This window comes from Astyanax mexicanus, chromosome 1 (genome assembly GCF_023375975.1).
Source record: "Astyanax mexicanus isolate ESR-SI-001 chromosome 1, AstMex3_surface, whole genome shotgun sequence".
Classification (NCBI taxonomy): Eukaryota; Metazoa; Chordata; class Actinopteri; order Characiformes; family Acestrorhamphidae; genus Astyanax; species Astyanax mexicanus.
In genome coordinates, this window is record NC_064408.1 from 75,070,696 (window position 1) to 75,087,485 (window position 16,790).

The 16,790-nt window shown below is 37.6% G+C and overlaps 1 protein-coding gene across 6 annotated transcripts in view; it reads right to left on the minus strand.

Annotated features, from left to right (window-relative positions):
• The window catches only part of myt1la (myelin transcription factor 1-like, a), a 100,347-nt gene that overhangs the window by 51,946 nt on the left and 31,611 nt on the right, over nucleotides 1-16,790 (minus strand). For all 6 annotated transcript variants that reach the window (XM_022685999.2, XM_022685984.2, XM_022685995.2 and 3 more), the window contains exons 4-6: nucleotides 15,225-15,270; nucleotides 14,907-14,940; nucleotides 11,260-11,322 (exon numbers count right to left, since the gene is read on the minus strand). In XM_022685999.2, coding sequence (XP_022541720.1) covers nucleotides 11,260-11,322; nucleotides 14,907-14,940; nucleotides 15,225-15,270 — 143 coding nt within the window. The remainder of the gene's footprint in view (nucleotides 1-11,259; nucleotides 11,323-14,906; nucleotides 14,941-15,224; nucleotides 15,271-16,790) is intronic.

Consider the following 16,790-nt stretch of genomic DNA (forward strand, 5'->3'; position numbering starts at 1 on the left):
CTCTGAGTTTCTTCACTTCTTGTTTAATAAAATAGCTATTTGTCCACTGTCACGCACCGTTACTACCCTTTGGGTGTGCATTTCCACAGAAAAACACGTAAACTCAACAGCGAATGGAAATGGAGGAGCTACTGAACATGATGTCATGTGACCTAGAAAACAAAAGAAACTCACTGGTCCCCCTGTTTTTTCAATTGTCACCTCTGAGATTGCAAATTTGTGAATCGCTTAACAAAAGGCAGCAAAAAACATTTCATCACACAGATCTCTGTACTCACGACTCAATGTTGATCCCTGGTCTAGACCATCAGGGTGTTAAAAAAAAACCCCTATTAACTGTAACATGTTACAATTAGATTACATTAATTAACAGTAGTTATGAGAGAATGTCTCAGCTAATTTTTATTTGACACTACTTAAGACAGTATTAACTAGTATCAATTAATATTTAGTTGAGGTATTATTTAACAATTTAACAATGTTATTACTGTATTACTGTTTAGTGCTGTTATTTGTGACCCTTTTATAAAGTGTTACCAAAAACCCTGTTATTTATTTATTTATTTATTTGTTTATTTCATGCAAACCATATCAAGACACTAGTTTTTCATCACATTAATATGATTTCATTTTTTTTGCTAATTCTGGGTGAATGTATTTCCTTCATTAATGCCACACATAAACATGACCTAACAGATCAGACTGTTTCAGAAACATGAGCTGAGCTGCTTTTAATTGGGTACTACAATTAAGCATTTGATAATGACGGATCCCTCTTTTTCTGAGTTTGGCTTTCTCTGGTTCCGCCCCAACCTAACATAAGAAGTGAAAATTGTACTGTACATTTCATCAAACCTTTTTTCCAGAGGCTGACAGATAATCTTACTCCATGTGGTTATAACTGGCTAGTCTCTTAACATACAAGCATTTAAAACTCCAGCAGCAGGTAGAATAATTCTCAACTCAGTCACCAAGGGGGAGGAGAAAGTAAAGAGTAAAGAGTTGGTTTCTTTGTGTAAGGTGACCATACACACACACACACACACACACACACACACACACACACACACACACACACACACACACACACACACACACACACACACACAGAATAAAGAATAAACAGTTTGGGGAAATTACATATCAGCCAGATAACAAACAAGCCCTCTGCATGTATAGCAGACAATTTAGAGCAATTTGACAAGCGGCAAAGCCAACAGACCGCACAGTCTCCATCTTCAAAACCCAGAGAGAGAGAGAGAGAGAGAGAGAGAAAGAAAGATGGCATATGCCTCCCACACAGCCCAGAGCCCATCTGCTGGCATGCTGTTGGTTAGTAACTAACTAGCACATGAACACGATTTCTCTCCTGCTACATGGAAAGGTGTAAATTAGTGCATGATGCTGTAAATGAAATGCTTATATGTATATCTATATCTGTCCATCAGTTGGACTGCTTTATTCATCCATACTAATGAGCACAGGCTGGTGGCCTCTGTCTCATTCCACTCTTTTTACTGTTACAGTGCTAATCAATTCAGCTAAACAAATCAGTGTTTTTAGGTTTTGTGAATTCTGTACCTTTCCATTTGCACTAAATCCTTTTGTGCGGTGATGAGCTAATCAGTGTTTTGGAGGCTGATAACGTTTTAGGGCAGGGCTGGATGTTACAATCTTGGTAATTCATCATTGTGCAGAACTTCTGTAATGTGTTCTGTGTATTGTTTCTGAAAATGATATGCCCTTTACTGTTTGGAATCAACCACATTTAATACAATGTGGAACTCAGAGATCCAGCTGAGAGAACCTGTGAATTCTTATACAATGCTGCATTGTGGAGATCAAAGTATTAATAGTGCTAGCCTGTGCTATCTCTTCTGTATTCAATACGTATTGTATTGCACTTGGTGATACACTCCTGAGAGGGGTATCCAGTTACTGGTGTTAAAAGTCTTTACACATTAGTTTTAGACTTTCTACAAGTATGTGTAGGAGTTTGAGTCAGACACAGTAAAAAAATGTGAGATATTGGTTCATTCTATTAGCACTGTTGAATTTAACACTGGACTCATGGGATTCTACAGCCAGGCTTGAGGTCTGTATTGCCACCTAGCAGGTGAATAAGGATCTGCAGCAGTTTGTGACCTCATGCAATGTTGCAGCAAAACATGGAAATTATGTTATTTGGGTACTATTCTTGCTTTAAATAAAACTAATATATGTACTGTTACACATATATACAACCATCCTTTTCTCTACAAACTAACTCTGGATATTTTGAAGAAAACAACGAAGCACTGTTGTAAGTCGCTCTGGATAAGGGCGTCCGCTAAATACCTTAAATGTACAACCATCCTCCATTTTGTGTTCTGTTCGTTCAATTTTTTCTACAATTTCTCAGTTTTCTTTGGGGAAAAGTAGGGTGTAGCACCATTTTGTTTGACTACCTTTTTTCTGGTTTGCTAGCAGGAAGTTAGGGTAGTAGAGTAGTAAGGCTATTTTGTCCTCTTAATGTTTAGATTTCCTTATTCTTTGTTTTTAGTTGCCCCACCTTTTAGTCAATAAAATCTTCCTGGTTTTATTCCATTTTCTTTGTCTGGTGTTTGGTCTGGCCCAAGCCCAATTTCATTTATTGTTATGGCCTGACCCTAGACCCAATTGTAACACCCTTAACAAAATAGCTAGAACACATGCATGAACACTTGCATGAACATAAATGTAGGGCCTTTGACCATGAACACAGTCCTTTTCTTTGTGCCATTTTATGTTGTGTTCAAGTGAAATTTACCTTTTTTCCTTCAGTAAATGCGACTCGCTCTGATGATTTATTTATTTTTTTCTCATTTTATACTTAACATTTTGTGTTTTTATTATCACTATGCAATGTTCCATATACAACAAAAGCTGCCTGTTTAATTTACAGGGATGAAGACTGGATGGATAAAAATGCATTAGGATGGTACATAAACAACAGAAGTAGACCCCTGTGAAAAACAGGAAAAATATAGAGAATGGCTCGATTTTAAAGCTCTTAGTGCAATCAGTCACCTATAGTGGGACCTGGGCTTTGTGTTGTGTGTTCCTATAAAAATGCACCAATCACCATCCCTGCCTAGCATCTGCGTTTTTAAGAGGAGAACAAAACAGACACGTGGAAGAAAGAGACCGTCTGTAGATAGCACAAAGGAGTAGAGGGCAGACCACTGTGGAGGTAGAGAGAGAGAGAAAGAGAAAAAGAGAGAAAGAGAGAAAGAGAGAGAGGCCCTCGCCACCAGCTCTTGGCTCAGTGCCCATCCTTTTAGTGAGTGCTACCTGTCAGGCCCTGAATTATACAGCTCCGGGCTCCAGCACATGTGAGTCATCCATCAGAGAGTGAGAGAGAAAGAGAGAGAGAGAAAGATAGAGAGAGAGAGAGAGAGAGAGAGAACAGGAAGCATGGTAGAGCAAGAGCAGACAGGAGCAGAGAGAGAGAGAGAGAAAATGAAAGGGGTGGAAGAAGGATGAGGAAAGAGTAAAGGGGGAGAAAGATAATGAGCTGGGATGAGAGAAAAGAGAGGAAAAAAGAGAAAAAGAAAAGGCTGCAGGAAAGCAGGTGAGGGACAGAAAGAGAGAGAATGAGGAAAGAATGAGGAGAGTAAAGAACAGGAAGGACGGAACAAGAGAAGCAAAGAATGAAAAGGGTGAATGAAGGATCACTGTTGATGACAGAAATCCATACAGTGCTAAAAAAAAGTTCAAATCTCAGCAAAAAACTTTCAACTGACCAATCACTAAGCCCTCCCTCTAAAATCAGATTGTCCAATCATTGCTTAGCAAGAGTAACTAGGCCAGAGAACTTTCAGAACTTAACGGTTTTCTATTGGATTGAGCATTTAACAATTGTATTTATTTCCTCAACAAAAAACATACGAAGTGTAGGATGTAGATTAAAGAGTAATAAAAATAATAGCAATTAAATTAGTAAAAAAAATATATGAAACTGAAACCTTAGCCCTTGTCTGTTGTTTTGTTTTCTTTCTTTCTTGGTAATTCTTGTTCTTGTCTTGCTTTTCTGCCAGTTTGTTTCTGTCATTTACTCAGCTTGTTCGTTTTCTTCTTAGCCCCGCCCTGTCATCAGTGTTCTCACCTGTTTCTAGTTTGTTAGCCCGCCCCCTCGTTATCTTCCCCAGTGTAGATAAAGCCCCTTTGTTTCAGAGTTTGTTGTGTGATTTTGTGCTTTCAGGTCGGTGAATGTGAATGCTTTCTCCATGCCTGTTCATGGTTGTTATTCTGTTGTTCCTCAGTCTAGTTTTCTCAGTTTAGTCTTCTTAGTTTTTTATTCACTATCTAGTTATTTTAGTTATGTCTTCTCAGTTTGGTTTTCCTAGTCTAGTTTTTATAGTCATGTTTTAAGTCTTGTTTATTTGGTTTTGCGTTATCCTACCTGTGTTTACTTTTTGTTTTACGGTTTGTTAATAAGGAGCCTTACCTGCATTTATGTCAGCCCTCAACATATGTGACATGCGTATTTGCCTACCTGTATAAATAATTCTCTAAGACTAAAAAAGTCTTTCTTTGTTATTAACGTATTGGATGATCATTGTTTGCCATCTGGTTTGGCTAATACTGGAAAAAATAGCCACTATGGCTTACACACTAAATGGTGTTGATAAAGACATAAATTTGCATTTACGGAGTCATGAGACTCCTTTGCTGTGTTCCATCTACTTCATACTTGATGGTGAAACTCTGCAACAATGGCAATGGTCAAAGCCAGCTCTGTACCAATAGGTCTTTGAGTTTCCAGTACAGCTCTCCGCTGGATATCAGAACAGCCACATGTGAGTCACTTGTGGTCTTTAAACACTGAAGACTCATCATTTTATAGACTCATCTGGTTATATGTTTTCGAAGTAATCAAAGCACATTTGTAATTCGCTTTGGATAAGGGAGTCTGTTTAATATCTTAATTTTAACTGCATTTATCTCTTAGGATAGAAACAACCCTGATGTCATCTGCATCCTTGTTTGATAAGACTTCTCCTTTTATGACTACACTTCATCTACTAATAAAGTATTACTTTTTTTATTTAATGAGGAGGTTTCAACCCTTGCTACAAAAAAACAAAAAAACTCAGTAACAATAACTCAGTGTGGCTGTGGCTTAGTTAAATGTCATTGATTATGTTTTAGTATTTTATTTTATTAAGTTTTTCATATTTCGACAGAATATAGACTTTTAATTTGTGTGAAATGCCAATTATAGGGCAGTGTCTATGGTAACAGTGTGTCAGGAATACCCAGGCAGGGAGACGAGGAGGCGGACACAAGTGCAGGTAGGGTGAAAATAAATAATAATTTAATAAATAAATAACAAGAAAACAAGGAACAAGTAACATGAAACAAAGATACACAAATAACCAATAACAAATCAAAGAACCTAAACTAAACCAACTAGAGATAATAAATAAACAAACAGGGAATATATATACAAGGAATAAACTAGGAATCAACACAAGCAGGGTATATACAGGGAGCTAGGGAACAAGAAATAAAACAAGAAACTAGAAATAAACAAGGAAATAAACTATAAACGAGAAAACAAGAAATAAACAAGGAACCAAGGCTAAGAGAGAACAAGGAAACACTGAGAAAAGCTATTAAACACTGAGAGAGACAAACGACAGGTGATGGTGCAAAGACCGACGGAGACAAAGTGGCAGAGGAGGGCTATTTAAAGAAACAGGAAACACACTATAATTAGAAACACCTGGGGAAGGGGCGGAGCAACAAATGAGAAACAGGTGGAAAAGTACTGAGACGGGAGACACAGGGGAGCACAGGTCACGTGGGGAAGACACACAGACACGAGACGAGACCAGGATGTGACACAGTGTTAGTGTTGTATGCGTTGGTGGTATCTGAGCATCAGGTCAATTATATAAACATCATTATCATTTGCCAAAATATAGTACTGTGGCTAGATTTCTATGAAAGTCAACAATCTTTCAAACCATGTTAGTTAATTATTCATGCGCTCACACTAAAAAAAAATATTTTTTATTTAAAGCAGCATCGTGCAGGAACTGGTATATTGTTTATGTTTTTGTTTTACAGTTGAGTTACTTAATTGCAAAAATTTAGATGAATAAAATTATGCTTTGAAAGCCCCCTCACAGACAGCTCTACACATGTATTTGTTGACAAGTGAAAGACAAAATAAGCATGTGGAACTATGCAGCACTTGTGACAGGTCTACTGCTTGTTCCACCAAAGTTACACAGTGCAGTAGCAGCATTTACCTAGAGCTTTCCACTAAGGGCGTTTTCACACCTGTAGTTTGTTTCTCTAGTCCGAATCAGTTGATGAGTTTGTTTGCTTGGAGTTTTTTCTCCCTCTGTTTGGTTTGGTTTCACATAGATATAAACCTAAACGCACCAAAATGCGCACCAATAAACCATGAGAGTGCGTTGTCTCCTCTGATTGGTCAGAGCTGTCTAGCGTGGGTGCAAGTAAATATAGTGAGAAGATTATGTGTTCCGGCATGTAGATTTGTGCAGTTTGAAGCTGCTTTAACACAGAACACCCAAAATTTACAACTGCTCTTTCAATCACAGTGTTTTCAGTGGGAAGTGCAGCACAGATGTACACGTAGTAAACCGAATCTCACAGTTGTGAGCAGTGAACGCAGCACATACCGTGCGTGGAGCAGAGACATAGTTTGTTCATACAGGTGGTGATTAGCATTATCTGGCTAATATATCAGATTCAACTGTGCCTCATCAGCAGTTTAGCTCAAATAAATGGACTATATTTAATAGCTGGGTTGGCTTGAGACTGGATCAAGTTCTCACTACAAGTGAACAGCTCCAGAGTTTGTTTGGGAACGGACCAAAACCACCTCATTTAGCTGGTCTCGGTCCGGTTCTTCTGATCTGAACCTGGGTGTAATTACTGTTTTCACACCTGCTCAATCGAACCGCACTAAACCAGAGTCTGTTTTAACCGGATCAAATAGCGCTGGTGTGAAAACGCCCTTAAACTCACTAATACTGCAATAAGAGCTCAAAAATCGAGCCATTCTGTATATTTTTTCCTGTTTTTTTTTTCCACAGGGGTCCACTTCTTTCTCTATTAAGCTATAGAAATACTTGCTGTTTACTATTAATTAAGCATTTTAATGGCTGCTTCAAGTTGTGCATGTACTAAAAAATGATAGCTACACAAACACAAGATGATGTGCACACAAATACAGTACGTTAGGGTCAGTGAAGTCACTTAGCAGTAATAAAGTGGTGGAAAGATAAAAAAAGGCTGTTTGGCCTGGTCTGGAACTATAAAGTTATAGCTTTTCCATCTGTATGATAATAATACAGTTCATAGCTTTATATCTGCTGCTAAGCTGCTATTGCAGGTGAAAGCTAGTATTATAGCAAGTAAACAAGTATGTAAACAGTCACACACACAACTCAGCCTATTATCTACCCAGCTGACATTTCAACGTTGAATAAGCGTTGAATCAACTGTTGATATAGCAACGTTGTTTCAACGACAAATGTTCAACCTTTAATAAACCATAGCTCACTAAAATTAGAAAATCCTATGATTAACAAAGTGTTAACAATAAAATTACATCACTGCAGTAAAGCTGAGTAAAACAAAAGTTACCCACCACTACCAATCTGATTCAACATCTGATCTCAAAAACACTAAAACAGTAAAACTATTAGAACATGAACATGATGTTAAATTAAAAATCAGTTACTGCAAATAGAAGTAAAACACTGTTTCATTCCTTCATCCAACCGTTTTTAGAAATGATATGGAGAGGAAATGTAAAATTCTGATTTAAAAAGCAGAAGGTTGAGGACATTGCGTTGATTCAACGTTAAAATTTCAACGTTAGCACAACCATTGAACATTAAATGTTGATTCAAAGTTGTTTCAGCATTGAAACAACAACATACATTACTTCAACCACATTTCAATATTGAAGGTCGGTTGTGTGCCAACTGGGATATTATCTATGTGAATGGATGGACAAAGATTAAAGTATATATCTAGAATTTAGCCCTAGTCTTAGTCAGTATACTATCAAAGCAGTTTTGAAGAGGTTTTATTGTACAACTGTTACTGAGATTTTACCCTCCTTCTATTTCCCTTGCTGTATCCCTCTTGTTCTCTCTCTCTCTCTCTCTCTCTCTCTCTCTCTCTCTTTCTTTCTCTTGTTGTTATGCACCTTCTCTCCCTCTCACTGCAAACATCACAGATCTACAGATGTCCCCCCACACAGACCTGCATAACAGTGAGGTAAAACTTCTTACAGGTACTCCGACTCTGAGACACATCTGAGACGCCCTCAGATGTGAGTGTGGCGTTCAACTTGCCCACTAGCGTCTGGCGCTGAAAGGCTATTAGAATGAATAATGCAGACGCCTTCTTTTGTACATTAGCCCTCCACCAGAGGGGAAAGAACCTTTGCCATGGTCTAGCCCCCTGTGCACACAGCCAGAGCCAGAAACAGCAATTGCTTTGTCATCATGGCTCTGTAATGGCTGGCTGGGGCGCAGCAGATGCAGCACACTGCTCACAGGTGATACAGTGTCCTCATTACAGTACGGCCACAGCACTCCTCGCCATGCGCCCGGACTGTGATGCCCGAACCTCATTCAGCTGACTCCCATAGGTGGGAACATCATCTCTCCCGCAGAAATACACATTACCATTTCATTTCAACGTCTGGAATCACCTGATGCTCAATCATTATGATAAAGTTGATTTTTACAGATAATAAAAGCACACATATAATCATATCAGATTATGACCTCCTCTCTGTTTCTACAGTTGCTGTCCATCTCATCAGCTTCTCCAACTATGTAGGAGCACTCCTTGTAGTAGAAGCAGGAGCGCACCTTATGTTTCTCTGAATACTTTACATACTTTGGTCAAATGGTGAACTGATTCACTCAATGCTTCGACTCTACACACAATCCATGGGTGTGAAACACCACACAGATCACATAATAAAGCCCAATCAGCAGTAGATTAGCTTTTACATGCCTTATTTTCCAGTTTCCTCTGCTTTTCTGACACTTTTTTCAGAGATTTTCTGGTTAGAAGGGGCTCCACTCTCAGAGTGCTCACAGCTCACAGACAAAGTTAACTTTTAAAGAGATTCCATTTCATATTATGTTCTTACTAACATGTAATAAATATAATCCCAATTGTTCATCTTTTCTGATTTTTCTTTTATTATTAATAAAAAAAAACTAATCATTTTGAGTTCAATCTTCTATTATTCCGTTAATTTATGATGTTTTAGGTTTTTTTTGATCGATATTGAGATATTTATGCAGGTATCGTATCGAAAGTCATCATTTTTTTGCTGAAAATAATCTTGATGTGGATATCAACTTAAAACTGTCCATCTAAAAGTACAAGCAAATAAAAAAAAAGTTAACTAGTGTTTTTGAGTTCCTATGTATTCAGGCCTCGTCGTAAAGGACAAAAGGCGAGCAACAAAAGAAAAACAAGCAGCTTGGAATGAAACAACCAGGCAAACTCCTGCAAGAGCTCTCCTCAATCTGATTAGCATATTAATGATGCCAGATTCACGCGCTTCCCTGAAACATGCTAATAAGAGGCACGCACGAGCATCCGAGCGTGGCGGCTAGCCAGACAATACCGGCTCATTGTGCTCTAACATCACTTTTATTCATCTACAGCTTCCGTTTCTCACTGAGAGGCTAGGCTGTGTTGCATCGTGAAGAGCCTGCTTCACGTCGGGGCTACATGGTGGGCTAACAGGCTAATTGGATAGCTAATTTCAGTGCCTGCTTAAGAGGTGAGCCACTGAGGCAGGCGCTGCTGGCGTGAACAGGAAGTCAATCAGGCTATAGAGGGACGGGCCGGCCTCCAAATGTAGCTTGGTGTGACACTCATAAAAACAAAAACTCATAAAAACAGTTGTAAATGTATCTTATATTAGCTCTTGGATGGCACTCTGTCATTAAAACACATATACAGCACTATGTATCTTTGGTGTAGCGTGCATTAGACTGGCATAATGCACACCAGCAATTATGGATCTTTAGCGAGCTATAACTACAAGTTAAGAGACCAAAACTGTTAAAAGACCTAAAACAAGGTTGTTGAAGAAGAGTCAAGACAAGAGTAAATCTGTAATTTGCTTTTACTTGTTATTCAGAGCTACAGTAATTAAAATGTTGCAAGCAGAAGATAAACTAGAGTTCCTCCTGATGGACGAGAAACCTAGGCATTTTTATTTTGCCGTACTTATCTTGTGTTGTTCTTACTGTACTCTAGTTTCAGATCATGAGCTATGTCAGCACATTTCTACAGATATGTTGACGCTAGATAGATATCTCAAAATAAGGTGATGTTATGATGTTAAGCTGGATAACAGACTTGGAAAGGGTACCGGTAATAAGTGTGTTTGCATCAGCTGCTGCCTAGGCGTGTTGGCTTGCTTGCCACTCAAGTGTCAGTGAACTTGTATTTACAACAGTCATGTAAAATTTAATTACACTCCACTCTAAATGGGGAAGCCCAGTAGCAAATAAATGCCCATTGCTACAATATGCTGCTTTAACTTTAATAGGCCAATTTTATTGCTGTTTTTTAGCTACAACATTTAAATGTATTTTCACACCATTAATTACTTTTACTGTATTTTTCGCACTATAAGGCGCACCTTATTTTCCCAAAAATCATCAGTGCGCCTTTTAATCCTTACCAGTCAGGTTGTAAGAAATAAAGCCAGTCCGCTGAAAAACTGGAGTTTCAGTTCAGTTCCACAGCACCGGAACTGGAATAGCATTAGTATTAGCAGCTAAGCGCTAGCTCTTTTGTCATTCAGAAGTGAGTATTATTGGCCTGTAGCCTGCTGTTAACCCTGGCCAGCACTGCTGGAGCAGCATTAGCATTAGTTGCTAACTGCACTAAGCACTTGCGGTTAGCCACTAATGCTAAAGCTCCAACCTCTGTGCTGGAGAAATTCGTGAATCTAAGCTTACTGCCAATAAACAGAAGCACTTCACTCACACACAAAAGAATAAACAGTTTTTAGAAGAGAAATCTCTTTAACTGTATGGATATCCACATCTAGAATCTGTGAATGTCAAGGGGTTAATATGGAGTGACTTACCCACTAACAGCATTACACACTTCCAGCCCCATCCACTCATCCACACAGCCCTGAAGATGACCTTTACGTCTTCCATTCTCTCACATGAATAGATTTGATAACCTGCCTCTTACCTTCTGTGTCTGGCGTATTTGCCCCTGACGTGCCCACTCCCGTCACACCCTGGTGTGGGACAGCTGCAGATAAGAGGTGGAAAGGATTACCAAAAGGGCTGGCACACACACACACACACGCACACACACACACAGGATTTTATATGATGCAAGGATCCGGGGTCATATACACATTGTAAAAATAACTAATTTTCTGTCAGGAGGAGTGACAGAAAATATTTATTTTCTTGCATATTTTCTTGTAGTTATGAACTATAGTTGTGATGTATCAACATTACAAAAAATATTGCAGAATTTTTAAATTAATTAAAATGTTTTATTTTACCATTAGTTTTACTAAAATTGTAAATTAAAAAATTGTTACTAAAAACAGATTTTTTGTTTTCGTAAAATCACAAGACTTGTACAATAAACAGTCTATGCTTATTATTCGGGGTGTGTCATCTCGTATGGTACACAATAATATTGCCAACATTTTTTGATATTGTGGACAGCAAAAGAAAAAATTACACTGTTCTCATTTCCCATTATATATCTACTAGAGATTATAACATATTATATCTGTTCAGTATCGTTTATTTTACTTTAGTCCTGGGTATAAGGAGATATTTGGAGCGCATTATTAGTATCATGACATTCTGGATCATTGACTTCTGTTACAAATCTAATAAGATTATTGTATTTTTTTATATCTCAGTTAGGTGTGTGCCATATCATATCATATGCAATAATAAAATATTGTATTCATTTTGTTGAAGTAGTGAATTCTTAAAATATTTTTTTTAATTAATTGTTTTGTTATATTGCCAAGAGTATTGTTATCGCAAAAATACCATGAAATATCGTAATATTATTTTTAGTGTCATATCGTCCAACCCTACATATTGTTTTAAATACATTATACTGATTTTTCAGGGAAAATACTGTAAAATGTATTTAGGAACGTATTTTCAGTAAAGTGCAGTGTGCTCTATATGTGTTGCATATATTTAGATACATTACATCTGACAGAAACGCTTGCTGTCTTCAAACACTGACTACAAGTCCAATGTCTATCATGTGAGCATTGTGTTTTTAGGCATCCATACTATTTTTTGTACCTGGAAGCATCTTAGATTAAGGATACTTTTAGAATTTATACTCTACAGCAAAGTCTGTAAAATGTAAATGCAAATGAAACATGATTAAACAATCGTCTGATTAAACAAGCGTCTGCTGAAAAAGATCCAAAAGCTCACCCTGACCATAAGCATGCAATAGGCCTGCTTGGGGCTAACATATTAGCTTGTGGCTAGAGCTTAATAAGGTACCATATGATATGCCTCATGTTAACATAAAGTACATTTATATACGGTTATGTTGGAAAATCTGAATTTTGTGAAGAATTTCACCCTAGTAACTAACTATATTATATGTAACACAAAAGTGCCTTGTGCAGTGTGGTTTATTTAAGTAGTGATGAATGCTTTATTTTCAAATTAATCATTTTTTTTTTTTTGTATATCCTTAAAGAAGCAGGGGAGACGGATTAAATTACAAATTTAATTTTTTTTTTATATTTGTATTTATGTATTCAGTAGATATTTTTAGACCATGTAAGAAAATATATACTTGTCTTTAAGAAGTAGGTAGCACTTAAATATATAAACCTCCTTTATAAAGGGTTTATAAAAAAATGATAAAGGAGTTTATTAATGGTTATATAATTAAGTTGTAAATACTTTAAAAACATTAATAAGCATTTATAACACATACATAAAAAGATCAACAGTAAAAAATACTTTTTAAACATATGTAATAAAATAAAAAAAAGAAAGTCAGTTTAGTCATTTAATATGTCATTATTGTTAAATGAATAAAGTTATTAACAGAAATGCTAATGCTGACTGATGGAAAAGACAAAGTAAGATAAGAATCTAGTAAGATCTGAGATTTAAAAGTATAAATGAATGTGGAACCACTATTTGGTACACAACAGGCCACTGTTGCCCTTTTTATTTATGTGCTGTAACTGCTTATTACTGGTTTATAACCTAATTTATAACATTAATAAACTTAGTTATTAATAAATTATTTATAAACCCTTTATAAAGGAGCCTTAATTTAAGGTGGTACCAAGAAACATTTGTTAATGAAGTCTAATTCTTGTTGTTGATCTTGATATTGTATGTTGGACTTGCTTTTCTCAGATTTTTTTCTAAAATCTCAGGACGTTCTGTCATAAAAATCTAAAAAAAAAAAAAAAAAAAAAAAAAAAACAACAACAACAACAACACACACACACAAACAGCACATCAGCTTTTCTCAGAATCCCCTTCTGGTGATTCTCTGGTTTGGTGACTCAACAGGCTGCATATTTCAGACTGTATTTCATATTTCACTCTCTGGCTGCTCCATTTAGACCCTTACCCAGCTAAAAGCCAGGTGGAAAAAGTGCCAGATTTGGAATCTCTGACCTGCTAGACGCGGTGAAGCCCAATCCCCTTTATTCTGCTGCCACAGACTGTCTAGAGCAGACTCCCATGAATCTCTGTCAGAGCCTTCAGCAAGTGCTCCACTTTCTATTTATAGCCCGGCTAATATATCTCTACATGTGATTGGCAATGCACCAATCACGAGTCCAGGTTCTTGGTCTTGGATGAATGGGTGAGTGAATAAATGAATGAATGTCTGATCAGGCCTGTGAGCAGGTGAGGCCCTGTGTGCTTCCAGCCATCATTAAGTCCTTGTTCAGTCCAGCATTTTATGTGGATTCCTCAAGGTGACGCTGGCCATGGATCTGTGTCTGATCACAGTTGGTGACACATTCATTATTGGTATTATGGATGCCTTGAGCTACAGAGCGGGACCAATCTGCTGAGGCAGCAGGTCGTAGTGATGGAGCATTAGACAGACAGGAAGAGTGGGTGAACATGGTTTATTTATTTGCATTGCCATCCATATAGAGAGGAAATAAAAAAAGGCACGGAAATGCAGACAACGGCCACTGGCTGCACTCCCATAAACCGCATTGTCCTTGCTGCTGTAATTTTAACTGAAGGCATCTGAGAGTAACAAGGCAGCATAAAAATAAACTTTTAGTATTTCTTTGGCGGGTGAGGGATGCTAAACAATTCTTAATGATGGAGATGCTACCATTAAGCAGGCTCGTAAAGGGTGCCAAGAGTGGCGGTGTACAGAAGCAAAGTCTGAGGCGAGCGGAGCAGCGCCTGATAAAAAATCTCCATCCGCCCTCGAGGAAGAAAGCCGTCCATTCAGCCTCATTATGATGTGAGATTTCATTAGGAGCATAGGGATATTTACCAATACTAATTGGGAGGATCATATGTTCTCACTCAAGGCAATTAAAAAGGAAGTTTTATTTATAGGCTGCACCCATGGCACACGCTGTTTGGAGTGAATCACATTGAGTGATATCACTGCAAAATTACGCATTACTTCCTCTGCTGTGAGCACAGGCAACGCCGTGCACGCCTCCTTGTTGAAACTCCGTCGCCGTGACCGGAGCGAATTTGCTCTTGTGTGTATACGTGTGTGTGTTTTTGGCCTTGAGAACCATTCAATCATTGCCACTTCATAGCAGGTCACTGAACGTGACGTGTAAAGAATAACTGTTTTCACACTCCTCTCACTGCATGCCAACTAACCTGAACAGCTCCTGGGCTCCAGTCTCCACGGCAACTAAGACGGGAAAAGAAAATACAATTAGAAAGAGAAAATATCAATATCGCCTATATCATAGTAATTATGCTGCCCAATCGTATCAATATCAGTGTCAATGTTTCAGTAAGTCTGCCGGAGAAATCAATACAGTAGCTATTAATAGTGCACTGATGTGAGCTGTGGCTTATCTGTCATTAAAATGATGAAATATGAAGAACTAAACAGTAAAGACTGGTAGGTTGTAATGATTGTGTGTGTGTGTGCTATGTGTGTGCTGTGTGTGTGTGCTGTGCTATGCTCACCTTTGGATCGCGTACGATGGCGCTTATCAGCTGCATCCACCTCCATCTGTGGAACAGAGTTAACAATCAGTATGAAGCGCTCGAGACTGACTCATACACCTGTTTGCATCATAGAATTTGAGTGAAGCCACATGAAAACACAAGTGTAAACTAAAGCTGGGCTATATGACTAAAAACTCATAGAATGAAATCTTTACAAAGCTTAATGCGAAAGGTGTCATTCCATCGTTTTTCAATCATTTTAAAATGTCTAGCTGTGGTCTTTACTTTGAATGAATGCCTTGTGAGCTGTTTTTTATGAAAAAAAAAAAAGTATTTGCAATGTCAAATGTTACTTTACAACACGTGTAAAGCCTGCTAAGTGCAGTTCAGCCACAGACCTAGTCTTAAAGTCTCTGTAAAACGCCAAATCCACTGGAGATCCTATGTAAACATATTTACTTATACAGAGGTGAGTAGTTGTGGTCCAGAAAGTAAAAATCCACCCCAGGTTTGACTAGTGTAAACAGAACTATTCTAAACATACACCTACCTATATTAATTGTACTTCGCTGGTGGTGTTCTATAGACACATTCTAACCATTTGTTCCTTAACTCTGAATTACTGGGCAAAGCATATAAACACCGATGTGATATTTGCACAAACAACACAGGAACGAACTGCCATTGCTGTTTCTAGTGCTGTTAGATCCTGTCTAATGAGACCACATCTCTGGATGGCTTCATCTCTGCCTGTGGGCGGTCACAAGTCTAGGTGGGCTAGGCCACTCTTTTTTTTATATATTTTTCTTTATTAGCTACTGCAGACAATAGAGGTTATCATTTACAACTCAGAGAGATCTATAGTATTTTACAAAGAACAAGAAAAGTGCATTTTAGCGGAAGGACATCCTTAAACTATAATAAAACATTTTATATGTACAGAAAAGGTACAGTGGACTGTTAATGTAAGCAAGTATTTAATTGGCTCAGCTAACAGTTTTGGATTAAGTTGTTGTGTCTATAAATACATTGTTTCTAAAATTCTCTCCATAAACTCAATTCACTGTCATCCCTCCAGAAACTAAACCATTTTTACACAAACCACCCAAATATATATTTTTTTCTAAATACAGTGTTTATGTACAGCAGGCTTTTTTAATTTTACAATTTTATATAAAGTAGTTTTGAATGCATTGTTATGTATAATATATTGCCCAGCCCCAAAACAGATACAAGTCTGATCACTCAAACTACTTTAGGAGGTGACCTGAGACCCATTATAGCAGTGTGAACCCATCTGTTACTACAAGACTCTGAGATTTAACCTAATAATTGCCACACAAAACGCTTATTTGCATATTCCATCCTAAACAGCAATCTAAGTTCACTCTGATCAACTGAAGGCGTGTTTAATTACCTAGTGTAAATGCATGAGGTTAAATTCTTCGCAATTAAGATATTAGTCACATTAAAAAAACAGGTGTAAATGGGGTTCTAGTGTTTTACTTTCTTAACAATTCTCAACTAAAGTATACAAAAAAAATTTGTTGTTTTTGTTTCATCTCTCCATTCTGAGTTTAAAAC